At 41.0% G+C, this 18,403-nt stretch overlaps 1 pseudogene and 1 gene segment (V, D, J or C); one reads left to right on the top strand and one right to left on the bottom strand.

Moving 5' to 3' along the window:
• The first annotated feature begins 3,965 nt into the window (after positions 1–3,965).
• Positions 3,966–5,234, top strand: LOC109896639 (Ig kappa chain V region 3381-like; annotated as a pseudogene).
• A 4,562-nt stretch (positions 5,235–9,796) lies between these two features.
• Positions 9,797–11,201, bottom strand: LOC109896638 (Ig kappa-b4 chain C region-like). The segment is given in 2 exon segments: positions 9,797–10,386; positions 11,076–11,201. A coding segment is annotated over 1 exon segment (243 nt).
• Between the last annotated feature and the right edge of the window lie 7,202 nt (positions 11,202–18,403).

Genomic DNA, 18,403 nt, shown 5'->3' with positions numbered 1-18,403 from the left:
AACCCCTCTCTCCACATCTGTACCAGTCTAGGGTATTTCAGAGAGTGAAACTGGGTCGTCACTACTTAACACAGAAATAAAGTCATTATTCTGACAAACCCCACCTTAAATTTAAGACCAAAAAGCTAATTTGTCAACTGAATTTTTACTTTGTGGCTGTGTTATCAGTTGGAGTTGTGGGAAAAATGTGATATTACTCCAGTGCTAGCCTCTCTACACTGGCTTCCTGTTAAGGCAAGGGCTGATTTCAAGGTTTTACTGCTAACCTACAAAGCATTACATGGGCTTGCGCCTACCTATCTTTCCGATTTGGTCCTGCCGTACATACCTACATGTACGCTACGGTCACAAGACACAGGCCTCCTAATTGTCCCTAGAATTTCTAAGCAAACAGCTGGAGGCAGGTCTTTCTCCGAATGAGCTCCATTTTTATGGAACGGTCTGCCTACCCAATGTGAGAGACGCAGACTCGGTCTCAACCTTTAAGTCTTTACTGAAGACTCATCTCTTCAGTAGGTCATATGATTGAGTGTAGTCTGGCCCAGGAGTCTGAAGGTGAACGGAAAGGCTCTAGAGCAACGAACCGCCCTTGCTGTTTCTGCCTGGCCGGTTCCCCTCTCTCCACTGGGATTCTCTGCCTCTAACCCTATTACAGGGGCTGAGTCACTGGCTTACTGGTGCTCTTCCATGCCGTCCCTGGAGGGGTGTGTCACTTGAGTGGGTTGAGTCACTGACGTGATCTCCTGTCTGGGTTGGCGCCCCCCCCTTGGGTTGTGCCGTGGCGGAGATATTTGTGGGCCATACTCGGCCTTGTCTCAGGATGGTAAGTTGGTGGTTGAAGACATCTCTCTAGTGGTGTGGGCGCTGTGCTTTGGCAAAGTGGGTGGGGTTATATCCTGCCTGTTTGGCCCTGTCCGGGGGTATCATCGGATGGGGCCACAGTGTCTCCTGACTCCTCCTGTCTCAGCCTCCTGTATTTATGCTGCAGTAGTTTGTGTCGGGGGGCTGGGGTCAGTCTTTTATATCTGGAATACTTATCTTGTCTTATCCAGTGTCCTGTGTGAATTTAAGTATGCTCTCTATAATTCTCTTTCTCTCTCGGAGGACCTGAGCCCTAGGACCATGCCTCAGGACTACCTGGCATGATGACTCCTTGCTGTCCTCCCCAGTCCACCTGGCCGTGCTGCTGCTCCAGTTTCAACTGTTCTGCTGCGGCTATGGAACCCTGACCTGTTCACCGGACGTACTACCTGTCCCAGACCTGCTGTTTTCAACTCTCTAGAGACAGCAGGAGCGGTAAAGATACTCTTAATGATCGGCTTTGAAAACCAACAGACATTTACTCCTGAGGTGCTGACTTGTTGCACCCTCGACAACTACTGGGATTATTATTATTTGACCATGCTGGTAATTTATGAACATTTCAACATCTTGGCCATGTTCTGTTATAATCTCCACCCGGCACAGCCAGAAGAGGACTGGCCTCCCCTCATTGCCTGGTTCCTTTCTAGGTTTCTTCCTAGGTTCTGGCCTTTCTAGGGAGTTTTTCCTAGCCACCGTGCTTCTACACCTGCATTGCTTGCTGTTTGGGGTTTTAGGCTGGGTTTCTGTACAGCACTTTGAGATATCAGCTGCTGTAAGAAGGGCTTTATAAATACATTTGACTTGATTTGAGTGAAACTGAGATTTGCATAGGCAGGGTTGGGTGGTTCTGCTTGTCCCAGAATAGAGCAGTAGAGTTACCAGATGTTCATTCTGTCCCCAGGGGGTTGAAGGTAGAGAAAACCCAGGGAAGCTACAGTGTAGACCACACATGGTTAAAAACCATAGCAGAATATTAGTAAATACACATTTAATAATCAATAAGTTATGGAAGTGTACTGTTTAGCAGTGTTCTGAGAGCAGATCTTAGGTTAGGTTCCTTTTTAATCAAAATTTTTATCAAATGTTCTGCCTTCATTAGACTGTGATCACAGTAATCGTGATTAAAGTAACTTTTGTGGTTATATTTCAATTAAAACAAACTGTATCTGATCTCAGAGGAAAGAAGACATGTACAACTTAATCTCAAAGTAGTTAATTTAGCACACAGCACTAATGATATTATTCACTATTATACTATAACAGTCAGCTCTAAAACATTGTTTCCAGATCTAGCACCATGTGGGGACTCTCTAGCCCCCTACAATTGCCTCTCCCGTCTCTAGACAACAGTGACTTTTCTGGAATGCGGCGGAATTCACTGATATCGTCGAGGACCACCCTGCAGGTGTACACCTCTCCCCTTTCCCAGCGTGCCTTGCTCAGGGTGCTGTAGCGGAGAGGAAAGAAGAGACACTGCATTATCAGTTAACATATTTCATATCAACAATACACACAGGATAAACAACTAGTTACACTTAATCTATAAAGATATTCAGTCCAGGACTAGGCGTAATGTGTCTGGCAAACTGCCTCTGATTCTTCAAAGACATGCAGTAAACAGATACACTCCATTACCTCATCAGGTATACGCTTAAACATTACAAAGCACAACTGATCATGACCTAGGGCTGTATATCCACAGCTTATTAAAGGCTGAATGCATCTCATGTATGGTAAAAACAGCATCCAAAGAAGAGTCAACACTATGCCTTGTCTTATACACATTAACATGAGCATTTAAAAGCTCACACCTGTGTTGCTTACATACTTCATCTAAAGTAAATCCATTATGTTCTCTAGCAAATGTCTTCCAACAAGTCAACTTTTTCTTTCAGTTACGTACAGTTTTTGACCCACAACCAAAACTGGAATTCGAGTGGACTTGCTTCTTTAAGTCATCTTCTTCAACACAGACCATACATCCCCCTGCCTATCGTAGAGCAGAACTGTCTCCATGCATTTCTCTTGACAGACTTCGTGACCTTACATGCTAAAGTTATTTTTGTTTGGCAACCAATTAGATTCTCGGGAATCAAGTTCCTACACAACACTCAGTAAACCCTATTTATTTCTCCCATAGCCGCAGTGCACCCCTCAGTCCACCAAGAAACAACCTTCCTGTTCTCACACTCTTCACTCACTGGTACGTATAAACTCACAGCACTCAATATCAGAGAGGTCACAGAAGCAGCAAATACATCAACCGGCCTCTCCAAAGACAACTCTCCAACAGACTTTAAGTAGTGATCCCTTTTTCCCAGTCTACTTTATGAAATCCCCATCTTGTGAACAGGATCTCATCTGGAATAGTGACATCAAAGGTCATGGTACACGAAATTGGGAAATGATCACTTCCAACATTCGAATCATCCATTCCATTCACACATAGATGCAACAGAGTTAGAAGCCAGTGTGAGGTCCAGGCAGGATGTAACCCCTCTAACAACATCGACTCTGGTACCACATCCATCGTTAAGACATACTAATGCTTTGTGTCCATCATATATTCCACAATAGTAACATTATCATCTGTATGTGTGCTTCCTCCATAAACTATTATGTGTATTTCATCACACATCGCTACAGACAGTTGTAAAAAATTGTGCAACCTAATTTTACTACCTGCAATGTATGTTTCCACCATCACACATTCATATTCAGATGGGACAGGTATATTATGATACACAAGACCATCCCTTATGAACATAGCACAACCACCACCCTGTCCAGTTGACCTATCCGATCTGATTGAACAATAAAACCAGAATAATAAAGTCAAGATGTGGTCAAAGGTTTGAACTCTAACTCAATTATATATTTCTTAAACTCCTGAGAGTTAGCGCAACACATTGTTCATGCCACACCCTTCTATATTCCAGCACCTTCTCAGTCTTTAAATGATTCCAGCTGAGGCTTGTTTACCAATCAAGGCCATGATTGGCTGGACAATCAGCTCTCAACCTTTTTCGAGGTCAGCTGCTCACACAGATCTCTTCAACTACAGTTTCCCTGTGGGACCATGAAAGTCTGTTTGCATAGAGAGGACACTTTGCATTGGCAGCACATGCTTCAGTGGTCTGGGAGTGTTTATATCCCTGTGAGTTTAACACTTCATGACTGAGAGCTGTCCTTCATGACAACAGAACCCACATCAACAATGACTTTTATCACCATCTGCATCTGGGCACTTGCCCTCTACTTCAAGGGTGAATAAAATTCCATGTTTCTATATTGAAAAGTAATCAGTCTGAGTGAACTGATAGTTAAGAATGTGCTATTAATACCTGGTGATACAATTATTTGCTCTCTGTTTCAGACTCAGAGGACAGATCATTGTGACTCAGACTCCTGCAGAGAAAGCTGTTCTCCCAGGACACTCAATTTCTCTAAACTGTAAAGCCAGCAGTAATGTGTATGGTGATTGTTACAATGGTCAGTCATGGGGCCATCAGTGTCTATCCTGGTACCAACAGAAACCAGGAGAAAACCCCAAACTCATGATGCTCCCAGGGAACACACTCCATTCTGGGACTCCATCTAGATTCAGTGGCAGTGGATCTGGGAGTGACTTCACTCTGACCATCAGTGGAGTCCAGGCTGAAGATGCAGGAGATTACTACTGTCAGAGTTACCACAGCAGTGGTAATGTGTTCACACAGTGATACAGAGCCGTACAAAAACCTCCCTCAGTCAGACTGCACAGTGGCTGTACTGATACAGCTGTGACCTACAGCAGGTGCTGAGGGGAGGAGATGATTCAGTACAATGACACAGTGTGTAGTAGAGCTGAACAACAATAGAGTCAAACTAGAGCTATGTCTAGAAGACCTTAGATCATAACTGATCACTAAATGTTTCTACTTAACATTAACTACATGTTGTCTCTGTTGAGTAACTCAAGGAAAACCATCAACCAATCTAAATAGAGATGATGTGCATTGATCAAAATCCCTAAAGATGACCTGTGTTTTGAATACACCCCTGGACAGTGAGAGCCAGGGTGCTGCTCCAGCTGTACAGACCGTCCTTCTCCAGGACCCTGGGACTGGTCTCCTGCTTCTGGCTGGTCCACTTTCCAGCTCAAGGTCCAGTCTGAGGGGAAGCTCTTGTTGGCCAGACATGTCAGTGTGGCTGTTGTTATACTGGACAGCTTCTCACTAGAGGGGGGCAGGACTCATCAATTACATCAAAACAAATCACTTTGGAAATTACTTCTAAAACTGTATATGAATATAAAAGTTAGATTGCTGAAAGATGTAAAGAAAACCTAAACAGCAACATGATATTAAACAAATTATAAGTATAAAGTATACAAGTATGTGTTTAATATTAGCATTACTTTGCCATACAGATGTGTTTTTAGGAACGTATCTGATCAGAAAACTCATATTAATAGTATTTGCAGAAGCCAAGCGGTTGGACACAAACATAACGTAGATCATTTATCTTCACATTAATATTGTGGCTATCATAAACTCAATGAAATTATGACTACAATAACAGATACCATACTTGTCGTACCAGAATATTTGAAAGAAGGCTCAGTCAACAGCAATATATGACAATATATAAACTCAGCAAAAAAAGAAACGTCCCTTTTTCAGGACCCTGTCTTTCAAAGATAATTCGTAAATATCCAAATAACTTCACAGATCTTCATTGTAAAAGGTTTAAACACTGTTTCCCATGCTTGCTCAATGAACATAAACAATTAATGAACATGCACCTGTGGAACAGCTTAGGTAGGCAATTAAGGTCACAGTTATGAAAACTTAGGACACTAAAGAGGCCTTTCTACTGACTGGAAAACACCAAAAGAAATATGCCAAGGGTCCCTGCTCATCTGCGTGAATGTGCCTTCGGCATGCTGCAAAGAGGCATGAGGACTGCAGATGTGGCCAGGGCAATACGTTGCAATGTCTGTCTTGTTAGACGCCTAAGACAGAGCTACAGGGAGACAGGACGGACAGCTGATCGTCCTTGCAGTGGCAGACCACTGTACACTGCACAGGATCGGTTCATCACATCTGCGGGACAAGTACAGGATTTTAATTTAAATTTTTTCCTTTATTTAACTAGGCAAGTCAGTAAAGAACAAATTCTTATTTTCAATGACAGCCTAGGAACAGTGGGTTAACTGCCTGTTCAGGGGCAGAACAACAGATTTGTACCTTGTCAGCTCGGGGATTTGAACTTGCAACCTTCCGGTTACTAGCCCAACGCTCTAACCACTACTAACCCTAACCCTAACCTTCTTTTTTTTAACCCTAAACCTAACCCTACACTTTACCTTTACCTTAACCCTAACATTAACCCTTACCCTAACCCTAACATTAACCCTTACCCTAACCCTAACATTAACCCTTACCCTAACCCTAACATTAACCCTTACTCTAACCCTAACATTAACCCTTACCCTAACCCTAACATTAACCCCTACCCTAACCCTAACATTAACCCCTACCCTAACCCTAACATTAACCCCTACCCTAACCCTAACATTAACCCTTACCCTAACCCTAACATTAACCCTTACCCTAACCCTAACATTAACCCTTACCCTAACCCTAACATTAACCCCTACCCTAACCCTAACATTAACCCCTACCCTAACCCTAACATTAACCCTTACCCTAACCCTAACATTAACCCTTACCCTAACCCTAACATTAACCCTTACCCTAACCCTAACATTAACCCATACCCTAACCCTAACATTAACATTAACACTTACCCTAACCCTAACATTAACCCCTACCCTAACCCTAACATTAACCCTTACCCTAACCCTAACCCTAACATTAACCCTTACCCTAACCCTAACATTAACCCCTACCCTAACCATTACATTAACCCCTACCCTAACCCTAACATGAACCCTTACCCTAACCCTTACCCTAAAATTAACCCTTACCCTAACCCTAACCCTAACATTAACCCCTACCCTAACCCTAACATTAACCCTTACCCTAACATTAACCCCTACCCTAACCCTAACATTAACCCTTACCCTAACCCTAACATTAACCCCTACCCTAACCCTAACATTAACCCTTACCCTAACATTAACCCCTACTCTAACCCTAACATTAACCCTTACCCTAACCCTAACATTAACCCCTACCCTAACCCTAACATTAACCCCTACCATAACCCTAACATTAACCCCTACCCTAACCCTAACATTAACCCTTACCCTAACCCTAACATTAACCCCTTACCCTAACCCTAACATTAACCCCTACCCTAACCCTAACATTAACCCCTACCCTAACCCTAACATTAACCCTTACCCTTATTGTAAACCTAACCCTAACTGTACCATTAGCCAGCAGTTGCTTAACAACAGATAGTGTGTGACCATCTGTAGAGCAGTTACAGATGGAATATCTGGACTATCCAAATAAAGTGTGCTCTACAGACTATTAGTAACATTTCAACTAACTATCTACTAACGCTAAACCTAGCTCTAACCATTTCCTATGTACAGTGCCTTTGGAAAGTATTCAGACCCCTTGACTTTTTCCACATTTTGTTACGTTACAGCCTTATTCTAAAATGGATTAAATGTTTGTTTTTTTCATCAATCTATGCACAATACCCCATAATGACAAAGCAAAAGCAGTTTTTTAAATATTATTTTTGCTAATAAAAAAAAATGAAACTGAAATATCACATTTACATAAGTGTTCAGACCCTTTACTCAGTACTTTGTTGTAGCACCTTTGGCAGTGATTACAGCCTTGAGTCTTCTTGGGTATGACGCTACAAGTTTGGCACACCTGTATTTGGGGAGTTACTCCCATTCTTTTTTGCAGATCCTCTCAAGCTCTGTCAGGTTGGATGGGGAGCGTCGCTGCACAGCTGTTTATTTATTTCTTTATCTTTGCGAATGTTCACCTTCCAACAGGACAACGACCCTAAGCACACAGTCAAGACAATGCAGGAGTGGCTTCAGGACAAGTCTCGGAATGTCCTTGAGTGGCACAGCCGGAGCCCGGACTTCAACCCGATCAAACATCTCTGGAGAGACCTGAAAATAGCTATGTAGCGATGCTCCCGATCAAACCTGACAGAGCTTGAGAGGATCTGCAAAGAAGAATGGGAGGAACTCCCTAAATACATGCGTGCCAAGCTTTTTAAAAATTGTGTGTAGAGTGATGAGGGAAAAAAATTGATTTAATCCATTTTAGAATACGGCTGTAACAAAATGTGGAAAAGGTCAAGAGGTCTGAATACGTTCTGAAAGCACTGTACATAAGAAATTTGTTTTTAAAAAGTATGTAAACATTTTTAAAAGTTACCAGTGTTCCAATATTTAAGAGACCAGTGATTCCATGTCTATGTACGTAGAAAGGACAGCAGCTTCTAAGGTGCAGGGTTGAGTAACAGGGTGTGAGCCGGCTAGTGATAGTGACTAAGTTCAAGGCAGGTTACTGGGTGGAGGCCGGCTAGTGATGGCTATTTAACAGTCTGATGGCCTTGAGATAGAAGCTGTTTTTCGGTCTCTCGGTGCCAGCTTTGATGCACCTGTATGGACCTCACTTTCTGGATGATAGAGGGTGAACATTTTATAATGATTTGTGTTTTTCGTTAATTTTTCAGAATCAAGTGGACAGTACACTGTAAATCAGACTCCTGCAGTGAAAGCTGTTCTCCCAGGAAAGACAGTCCCTCTGAACTGTAAAACCAGCAGTAATGTGCATGGAAATAACCTAGCCTGGTATCAACAAAAAGCTGGAGGAACTCCTAAACTCATCAGTCTGGGACTCCATCTAAGTTCAGTGACAGTGGATCTGGGAGTGACGTCACTCTGACCATCGTTAGAGTCCAGGCTGAAGATGCAGGAGATTACTACTGTCCGAGTTGCCATGTGTTCACACAGTGGTAAAGAGCAACAACTTCCCTCAGTCAGACTGCACAGTGACTGTACTGATACAGCTGGGACCTACTGCAGGTGCTGAGTTGGCAGAGATGCTGACATGGAACACTGATCGGTAGAGGAGATCAACTCTGGCATGTGACAATATGATTAGAAATCGATCATTCAGAGAAAATGTTCTCTGCCGTCATCATCATCCTGATTAAATTACAGATGATTATTGCTACATTGTCATGACACCAATGTGTAAACATAAAAAGTAACCCCACCGAGTTACAAAAGTCAAAACATTTGCATATTCAAATGAGAAACATTTCAGCCCCTACTTCCCCTGTATGAAAGCAAAAAGATGTAGAGCTCAGACATTAGACACGTCAGTAACGGTCAATGCCTGTCTTTAGTCATACCCATCTTATATGTCATCTATTAAATGGTGATTTATTCATTGTAAGAATGTCTCCCTCCTTGAATCCACCATAGAGGTTGCAGTAAAATGAGTCCACCCACTCACATCTGGCTCTATCCAGGCAGTGAAAATGAAACTAGACTGGGAACTGTGGGATTGAAACTGAGATTTACATAGACAGGGCTGGGTGGTTCTGCTTGTCCTAGAATAGAGCAGCACTGTCACCAGATACTCATTCTGTCCCCAGGTGGGCTAAATGCCGGTATGATTACATTGGTGAGAGTCCAAGATATCAATAACATCTTAGATTACTGTCTTTATAAGTCTAGAAGTCAAGCAGGTCAAAAACATTTCGGAAATATGAATAAAGCGTACAATCTACTACAAGTGGATAGTTCTTCTGTTAATCTGTAAACATCGTAGCATCTTGTGTTGCTGTGAACTACAGTTTGATGACGATCTTGTTTCAAGTGAGAACCTAAATAACTAAGCAGTGACATTTAGGTCTGATAGGTTTTATGAATCTATTTCTATTTCATACAACATTTAAGACTAAAATCAAATTACTGACAACAACAAAAAGCTTTGTTCCAACGAGAAGTCTTTATTGTCGTCTAGTAATCAAAGCATCAAAGCAAATCATTTCTACAGTATCTAAAAGTAATAAAACAGAACACATCAAATCTAACACTGATACAACCTCAGTCTACAGAGAGGATTGACACAATGACTCAAGCAAAGCCCCCTGTTAGTCTACATGTCAGTGATCAATAAGACAGAGAACATCTGATCTCAGAACAGAGTCAAAGCAGAGGAACCAGCTACCTCGCTCCACAGGGGTGTGTGACTGAGGGGTCCTACCCAGAACAGTCAGCCCTCCTCAAGGTCTTGGTGACCGGAGTCTGGGATATCTGTTGGGCTTCACAGGTCACCTCTCCTGCCTTGGTCCACTCCTGGACAGTGAGAGTCAGGGTGCTGCTCCAGCTGTACAGACCATCCTTCTCCAGAACCCTGGGACTGGCCTCCTGCTTCTGGCTGGTCCCGTCCACTTTCCATCTTATGGTCCAGTCTGAGGGGAAGCCCTTGTTGGCCAGACACATCAGTGTGGCTGTTGTTGTACTGGACAGCTCCTCACTAGAGGGGGGCAGGACGGTCAGGGTGGGGGCACTGTTACCTGGAACAGACAGAACACATTAACTAAGTAACTGCATCAAGTACAGCTACACTAAGAGATTCTCTTCAGAAAAGTACACATCAAAATAAAGTGAATTGAAAATACCTTCAAAATATTAATATAAAGTTAGATTGTTTGAAAGATGTGGAGAAAACACTAAAGTAATATGATACAAAGCAGATTGATGAACCAAACAAGTATAAAGTGGTAAAATAACTGTCAGTTAAACATGTTATACAGATATTGTTTAGGAATGGATCTGATCAAAATAGCCTACTCATATTTATAGTATTTGCAGAATTAGAGCATAAATTAGTTTTTATAAAATATCAAGCATTTTAGATCATGAAGTATGTTACAAACATAACTGAGACCGTTCGTATTCACACTAAAAGTGAAGGCTACCATGAACTCAATGCAACAATAATGACTACTATATCCAATACTATTAAATAGTTATTTTACCAGAATTAAGAGTTATATTCTGCAATCATACAAAACAGACATGTAAATAAATGCCTACAATTTAACATTTTGATTCAATAAACTGTTGAAAGAAGTCTCAGTCAAAGCAATGTATAGATAATTTTTCCTTCTAAAATCTCTATATTTTTATAGAGACAGAATTTAAGATTAACATACTTAATAAGTGTAATCAGAAAGAAATATCAAGAGAGATTGTTACTTACTTCCAACATCTAGTCTGGTGGCGCTACCAAAGGTCAACCACAGTGATACAACCCCTATTACTGCTGGTACAAAAACCTCCTGACTTTTGGACAAGCTGAATTTCTGTCGTCTGTGGTTCAAATAATTAACTCCACTATGGTATGAATACTTGCCATACACTATTTTATCTTCTTAATTTTAAATAAGTTGTTTTTTGTTTTGTTTTTCATAACATTTAGCAAAACCTACTTTTTCGTGTGCATTTCCTAATTGGTGACGTATGTTTATTCATACAACTAATGTAAAATGTAGACTAATCACTCTTATCACAAAAAAATGTATGAAAACATATCCTCAGTATAAAGGAGAAATTGATAGAGAAATTGACTCACAACATCAAAAGGTGTATAAAACAGTTAATTTGGTGTTTACTTACTTCCAACATCTAGTCTGGTGCCGCTACCAAAAGTCCACCACAGTGATACATTCCCTATTACTGCTGGTACAAAAACCTCTCTGTGTTGTGTTGCTGCAGCTGTTACAGTGAAGATCACTCATACAGAATCACACTAAATACAAATACACTTTACCATCTTCCAGGTAGAACAAACACTTCATATTAGCTGTTTCTAGATAATACAAATATGAATTGTGTCTTAAATCCAGATAGTAGTATTTTTCCTTCCTCTGTGTATCAGGTTCTCCTAGTCTGGAGGTACAGTCCAGCATTAGATCAGTGTTGCTAGTATTCCTCCATATTGTCCATATGAAAGACAACAGCAGCAGCAGTAGTGATAGTGATCATGTTGTATATTCCTTTATTAAACATGTTGATCTCAGATTTAACAGTGGAGGTAAAGTCACAGAGGACAGACAACACTACCAGAGGAATCCTACCAGCTTTAGTTTAGAGAAGTGTTCACTAACTGATTAGAGGAACTTATATCAGAGACCGAGCATGAGTGAACAGACAGTTCATTATATCTGATCATCATCAGAATAACGATATAATGTTGGTGTGCCTAACAAACGTCATACATTAGTGATGTGATTAAAGAGTTGCTGTTTGATGTTATAAAAATGAGCACATGCATGATAAAATCCATTGTAAAGATGTGGGCCTTCCTGGAAACGGAAATAGACTTAAAACATTCATTTGAATAATGCATCTCCCCTGCTCTGAGTGTTTACCACCCTGTGAGTTTAACACTTCATGACTGAGAGCTGTCCTTCGTGACAACAGAACCCACAACAACCATGACTTTTATCACCATCTTCATCTGGACACTTGCTTGCTGCTGACTTTATTGTTGAAAATTAATTAAATCTACACCACAGTAATGTAGATCAATAATCATATTTATATTCAGAACTATTCATTACTATATGTAATATTTAATTCATAGAAATGTTTTTATGAAGTGTTTCAGAATCCAGAGGACAGTACACTGTGACTCAGACTCCTGCAGTGAAAGCTGTTCTCCCAGGACAGACAGTCTATCTGACCTGTAAAACCAGCAGTAATGTGTATAATGCAGGGACCTCTTCTCACCGTCTTGCCTGGAGGACCTCCTAAACTCCTTATTTTATATGCTACAACACTTCAGTCTGGGACTCTAGATTCATCTAGATTCAGCGGTAGTGGATCTCATAGTGACTTCACTTTAACCATCAGTGGAGTCCAGGCTGAAGATGCAGGAGATTACTACTGTCAGAGTTGGCACAGTGGTAATGTGTTCACAAAGTGATAGAGAGCCATACAAAAATCTCCCTCGGTCAGATTGCAGTGTCTGATCGGGAAGAGACAGTGACATAGAACACTGGTCACTAGAGGAGGTCAACGGTGACGTGATACAACATGGTTACAAAGCAATCATTCAGATCACATGACCATCATCATCATCATCATCATGGTTATGACTTGTTATATTTGTCATGGCCTGAAAGTGTCAATTAAAGTTACTTGATGTTTTGAAACACAATACCTGTCCATATGCAAAGCAAGATCCATAGGAGTAAAACAAAATATGTTATGACCTCAACATTACTTCAAAGTTACAATCACTTCAGCCCCCAAAACAAGTCCTCATATGGACCTTTAACCAAATGTCTGATTTAAATTGATGCAATCTTCTAGCATTATATTAACTTTTTTTCATGAGCAGATTACTAACGGCTAGATCTGTGAATGAGACTGTGAATGACGCTGGACTCAAACATGAGACACATGTACACTACATACAGTATCTACATAAACTATCTACACTACACTACTACATACACTATATAAACTATCTACATAATGTACACTACATACACTATCTAAATACACTATCTACACTATCTACATAGATGATCTACATACACTATCTGCACGACATACCTACACTATCTACATTATTTACACTACATACACTATCTACATGATCTAAATACACTATCTACACTACACGATCTACACTACATACACTACATATACTATCTACACTGTCTATATACACTATCTACACTACACTGCATACACTATCTACATACACTATCTACACTACACTACCTACACTACATACCTGATCTACACTACACTACCTACACTACATACATGATCTACACTATCTACATACACTGTCTACATACACTATCTATCTACACTACATACACTAGCTACATACACTATATACACTAAATACACTATATATACTACATACACTATCTACACTACACGACCTACACTGTCTACATGCAGTATCTACATAAACTATCTACACTACACTACTACATACACCATCTACACTATATAAACTATCTACATAATTTACACTACATACACTACATAAACTATCTACATAATTTATACCACATACACTATCTACACTACAGTACATACACTACATACACTAGCTACATACACTATATACACTAAATACACTATATACAGTACATACACTATCTACACTACACGACCTACACTGTCTACATGCAGTATCTACATAAACTATCTACACTACACTACTACATACACCATCTACACTATATAAACTATCTACATAATTTACACTACATACACTGTCTAAACTACACTACATACACTATCTACACTACATAAACTATCTACATAATTTATACCACATACACTATCTACACTACAGTACATACACTACATACACAATCTACAACATACACTATCTACATACACACACTATCTACATACACACTTTATCTACACTACACTACACTACACTACACTACACTACACTACACTACACTACACTACACTACACTACACTACACTACACTACATAAAGTGTCTAGGTGTTCCACAGTGATACAGATCTGTACAAAAACCTCCCTCAGTCAGACTGCACAGTGACTGTCTTGCTACAGCTGGGACCTACTGAAGGTGCTGAGGGAACCAAGTATAGTTATTGTATCTGACCACTAGAGGGGAGTTAAAAAGCAGCCATAACTTATGCTTGAAATCAGTCAGTCCTATCCCACTGGGCACACACTGATAGAATCAACGTTGTTTCCACATCGTTTCAATAAAATTAAGTTGAACCAACTTGGAAAAGACGTTGAATTGACGTCTGTGCCCAGTAGTAAGGCTTCATAATGCGTGTGATAGTGCAACATGAGAGGAGATGGCAGAGAAACATGGTTTCCTGCTGTCTGGGGATTGAGGATCAAACGTTTTTTGATTCATAAGGATCTGTCTCTGTCGGTTAGCATGGAACTGGTATTTCCTTCAGCCTACGGCTTTTTTCTTTTGTGACGAGAACAAGCCCCTCTTATGGCCCTCACTGAGATCATCCAGAGCAGGGTAGCTTACTCACACACACACACACACACATACAGCGGGCAGTTAAACTGTCATACTGTGGTCACACACACTGATGATGTGACTCAAAGAGGGGGTGAAACAAAAAAGTGTCAGCACACACTCTGTGGCCACACAGCAGCAATAGATATTTAGGCAACAACAAAGTCCAGTCTCAGTAGAGAATGTCTCTGATGTTGTGTAATGTCAAAATCTCTGATTAGACAGACATAGACAAGGTAGGAACCTGCGATACATGGTGTTGTGTCAAAATATATGACAGTCCAAATTATATAGTTCTAGTAAGCGGTTGATTAATGTCTTATTGCCGTTGTCCCTTGTTTAAGTGAGACACTATATCAGCCCATATATTATAGAGATATCAGCTCCGATATGTCAAAGATACCAAATAAGAGATTTCAGCTCTGTTCTCTCAGGGATATCACCCAAGAAGAATCAGAGATACCAGTCCAGAGTGACACCAGTCCAGAGTGACACCAGTCCAGAGTGATACCAGTCCAGAGTGACACCAGTCCAGAGTGACACCAGTCCAGAGTGACACCTGTTCACAGTGACACCAGTTCAGAGTGACACCAGTCCAGAGTGACACCAGTCCAGACGGGGAGCTTTCTGATCTCTATGCAGTGCTTGATGTTGGCTTCTTCTGCTCCCTCAGTGGTGATCAGGCTTCCCCCATTATTGGTGTGTCAGTTGGACTGGTGACTGGTGGAATAGGGATGGTTATGGTCCGTTCCACATCAGTGGACAGCCTTCTATGGCCTCTCTCAAGGTTACTCTCTGGGGAGCCTCCTCTTCTAGATTTAATCTATGGAACAGAATATCACGTTGAATAATTCAATACCATACACCAGTGCTCTTCAGTCCTGGAGAGCCAGTGTACAGGGTTTTGTTCTGGCCAAGTACTAACACATTTGATGATTAGTTGAAATGTTGATTTAGGTGTGTAGTAGTAGCGCTGGGCTGGAACAAGAGTCAGCATACCTTGTAGGTCTTCTGGGCCAGACATTGTCATACAGCCTGAGCAAGCCATTCACATTGTTAACTTACCGCCCACACAATGAGGAACACGCAGGCTGTGACTGGGATCGGAAGCAGGGACAGCAGACTCCCCCTTGACCGAGTCTGTTCATGGTCCTGTGCTTCACTTCCTGAGAGAGACAACGACATGCTCTGTGAGGAAGAGACTTGTGAATGCTGTATGTTGGGGCTGAATCGATACTGTGTGTTGGGGCGTGTTTCTTACCTGGTGTAGTAGGGGCAGGGCAGGGTGGAGGCACACAGCGGAATCCTCCTTCTCCCTGAGCTGCAGAATTCAAAATGTCTCTGATATAGTCGAAATACTGCCCAGACGGCCATTTGACCGCCCTATAGTGGCATTTAAAGACTTGCATTGTTGCCTCCTGGAAGTACAGACAAACAAAGTAAACATCAGGATGGTTGCACCACTTAATACAGTCAATAAACTGGGTCTACAGTAACTGGATCTACATTTGGCAGAACTGACAGGCATTACCAGCTCCTCATGATCAAATTTGAAGCGTAGATTTTGCAGCATGGTGATGAAGATCATAATATTATCTTTGTTGGAAGAAATGGCACCAAACACCCGGGCCAGTTCCCTGAGGCTTTGTTCCAGTGGATAGATATTCAGTAGAACCCAGCACACACCACTCTGGAGTAAGAAAAGGGAGAAAACTGACTAGGTTACATATGATTCCAATCTACAGATTGTAAATTAAACAAAAATGTTCCTCTACAAAAATGCTGCCAAAGTTTAAGACCGCCCAACTTCTCTCCTTCTAAAAGTTTCTGCATGATGTTTTGTTTTTGAGAAATTCTACTCACCCTCTCTTTGGGAATATAATGCATAGAAATGTTATAATCCTTTGGAATATTGTGTTTCTGAAAAAATAAATTAGTATTATTTGGCCCATTTTTCTGTATCAAAAGAAGAGATTTAAAGTCGTTTTTAGGACAAAATAAACTCTAAATAATCACCAGACTAGTTTTGCATAGTAGAGTTCAGGATAGAGTATCTTACCAATAACATCAGCCTGCTCACGTCATCTGTGACAGGATTCCCAAATCCTCCTGAGCATACTCCAAGACTTGTCAATAGAAATAGGAGGACACACGTGGTCGTCCGAATCTGACAGAGGAAGCACATCAGAAAGGGAAGACTTTCCTTTCCCAGCCCCTCCGTACATGGCTTTCTTTTCTAAATCTGTATATGACTTCACTTTCTCATCAACCCTCAAGTTAATTCTAGAAACGTTCTAAAAACAGAAATCACAAAATATTCAGGAAAATCTGATAATACATAAAAATATGTATTTCTACTCACTTTGCTCTTCATATGGAACTTGAGAAGTTAATGAGGAAGACTTGAAATCCAATGTTTCTTTCTTCAGGCAGAGGACTTGTCATGATGACATGTAAATACTATAGACCAGGGTCCGGCTGACTAGTGTCGCAAGGGCCGCCTACGGGCACTACTGTCTGTCACTCACCCGCACGCACACACACATTTTAGAAACTCTTACTTGTTTGATATTTGTGGTCTATCTAAATGGGGGAATCACTTTTTTTTAAAGAGTTGTATTCCCGTTTCCGTTCATAACCTGCCCTGAGCCTCTTCAAGTACCAAGCACCATCTCACAAAAATGTCTCTGTGCTGATTCCCTAACATTTCCAGCTAAATATTTATCATAAATGTTATCAAATAGATTGTGAATCAATATCCAGTGTAGTATCCAAGAATATGAGGAGGATATTTGGCTGTGATATGGATTAGAAGTATGTCTGAGAGCCTGAGAGGAGAGACAGTCTGTGATTCATATGCTTTGATTCATCTGACCTTTTGTGTACGGCACAAGGACAGCATTGTGTGACCAGTTCACTGTCACTCAGTCAGACACTCAGTCACATAGTGTGTGTGTGTGTGTGTGTGTGTGTGTGTGTGTGTGTGTGTGTGTGTGTGTGTGTGTGTGTGTGTGTGTGTGTGTGTGTGTGTGTGTGTGTGTGTGTGTGTGTGTGTGTGTGTGTGTGTGTGTGTGTGTGTGTGTGTGTGTGTGTGTAAGCGAGGGAGAGTGTCTGTGAGATCTTGTGACAACAAAAGTTGCTCGGTGAGAGTGCACAGAGTGGTTGGGAGCATATATGAGTCAGACATCATGGAGGAGGATGAACGTACAACTCATGTGACAAATCACTCACTTGTTACTCGTTGTAAGGTTTTGATCAGGCACACACAAGGTTACTTAACAAAGTACATTTTGTCTGTGTCTGTGTAGGACGTTAGGAGCCAATAGTGGAGGTGGTACGAAACGCATGGAGAACAAGAAAAACAAGGTGCCAGATGTATTTACAAGGGAAGGAAGATACTGTAACTCTAAAGTGAACAAAAATATATCTAGACAATGTTTTTATATTAGTGTCTGTCTTACAATATGGGCCATATTGATACTGCTTTTTTTATGAATAAATAAACCACACTAAGATTCTGGTAATCTCACT

The sequence above is a fragment of the Oncorhynchus kisutch genome, linkage group LG9 (genome assembly GCF_002021735.2).
Source record: "Oncorhynchus kisutch isolate 150728-3 linkage group LG9, Okis_V2, whole genome shotgun sequence".
Taxonomy (NCBI): Eukaryota; Metazoa; Chordata; class Actinopteri; order Salmoniformes; family Salmonidae; genus Oncorhynchus; species Oncorhynchus kisutch.
Note: the sequence above shows the minus strand (reverse complement) of the source record. Positions and strands in the feature narration are given on the sequence as shown.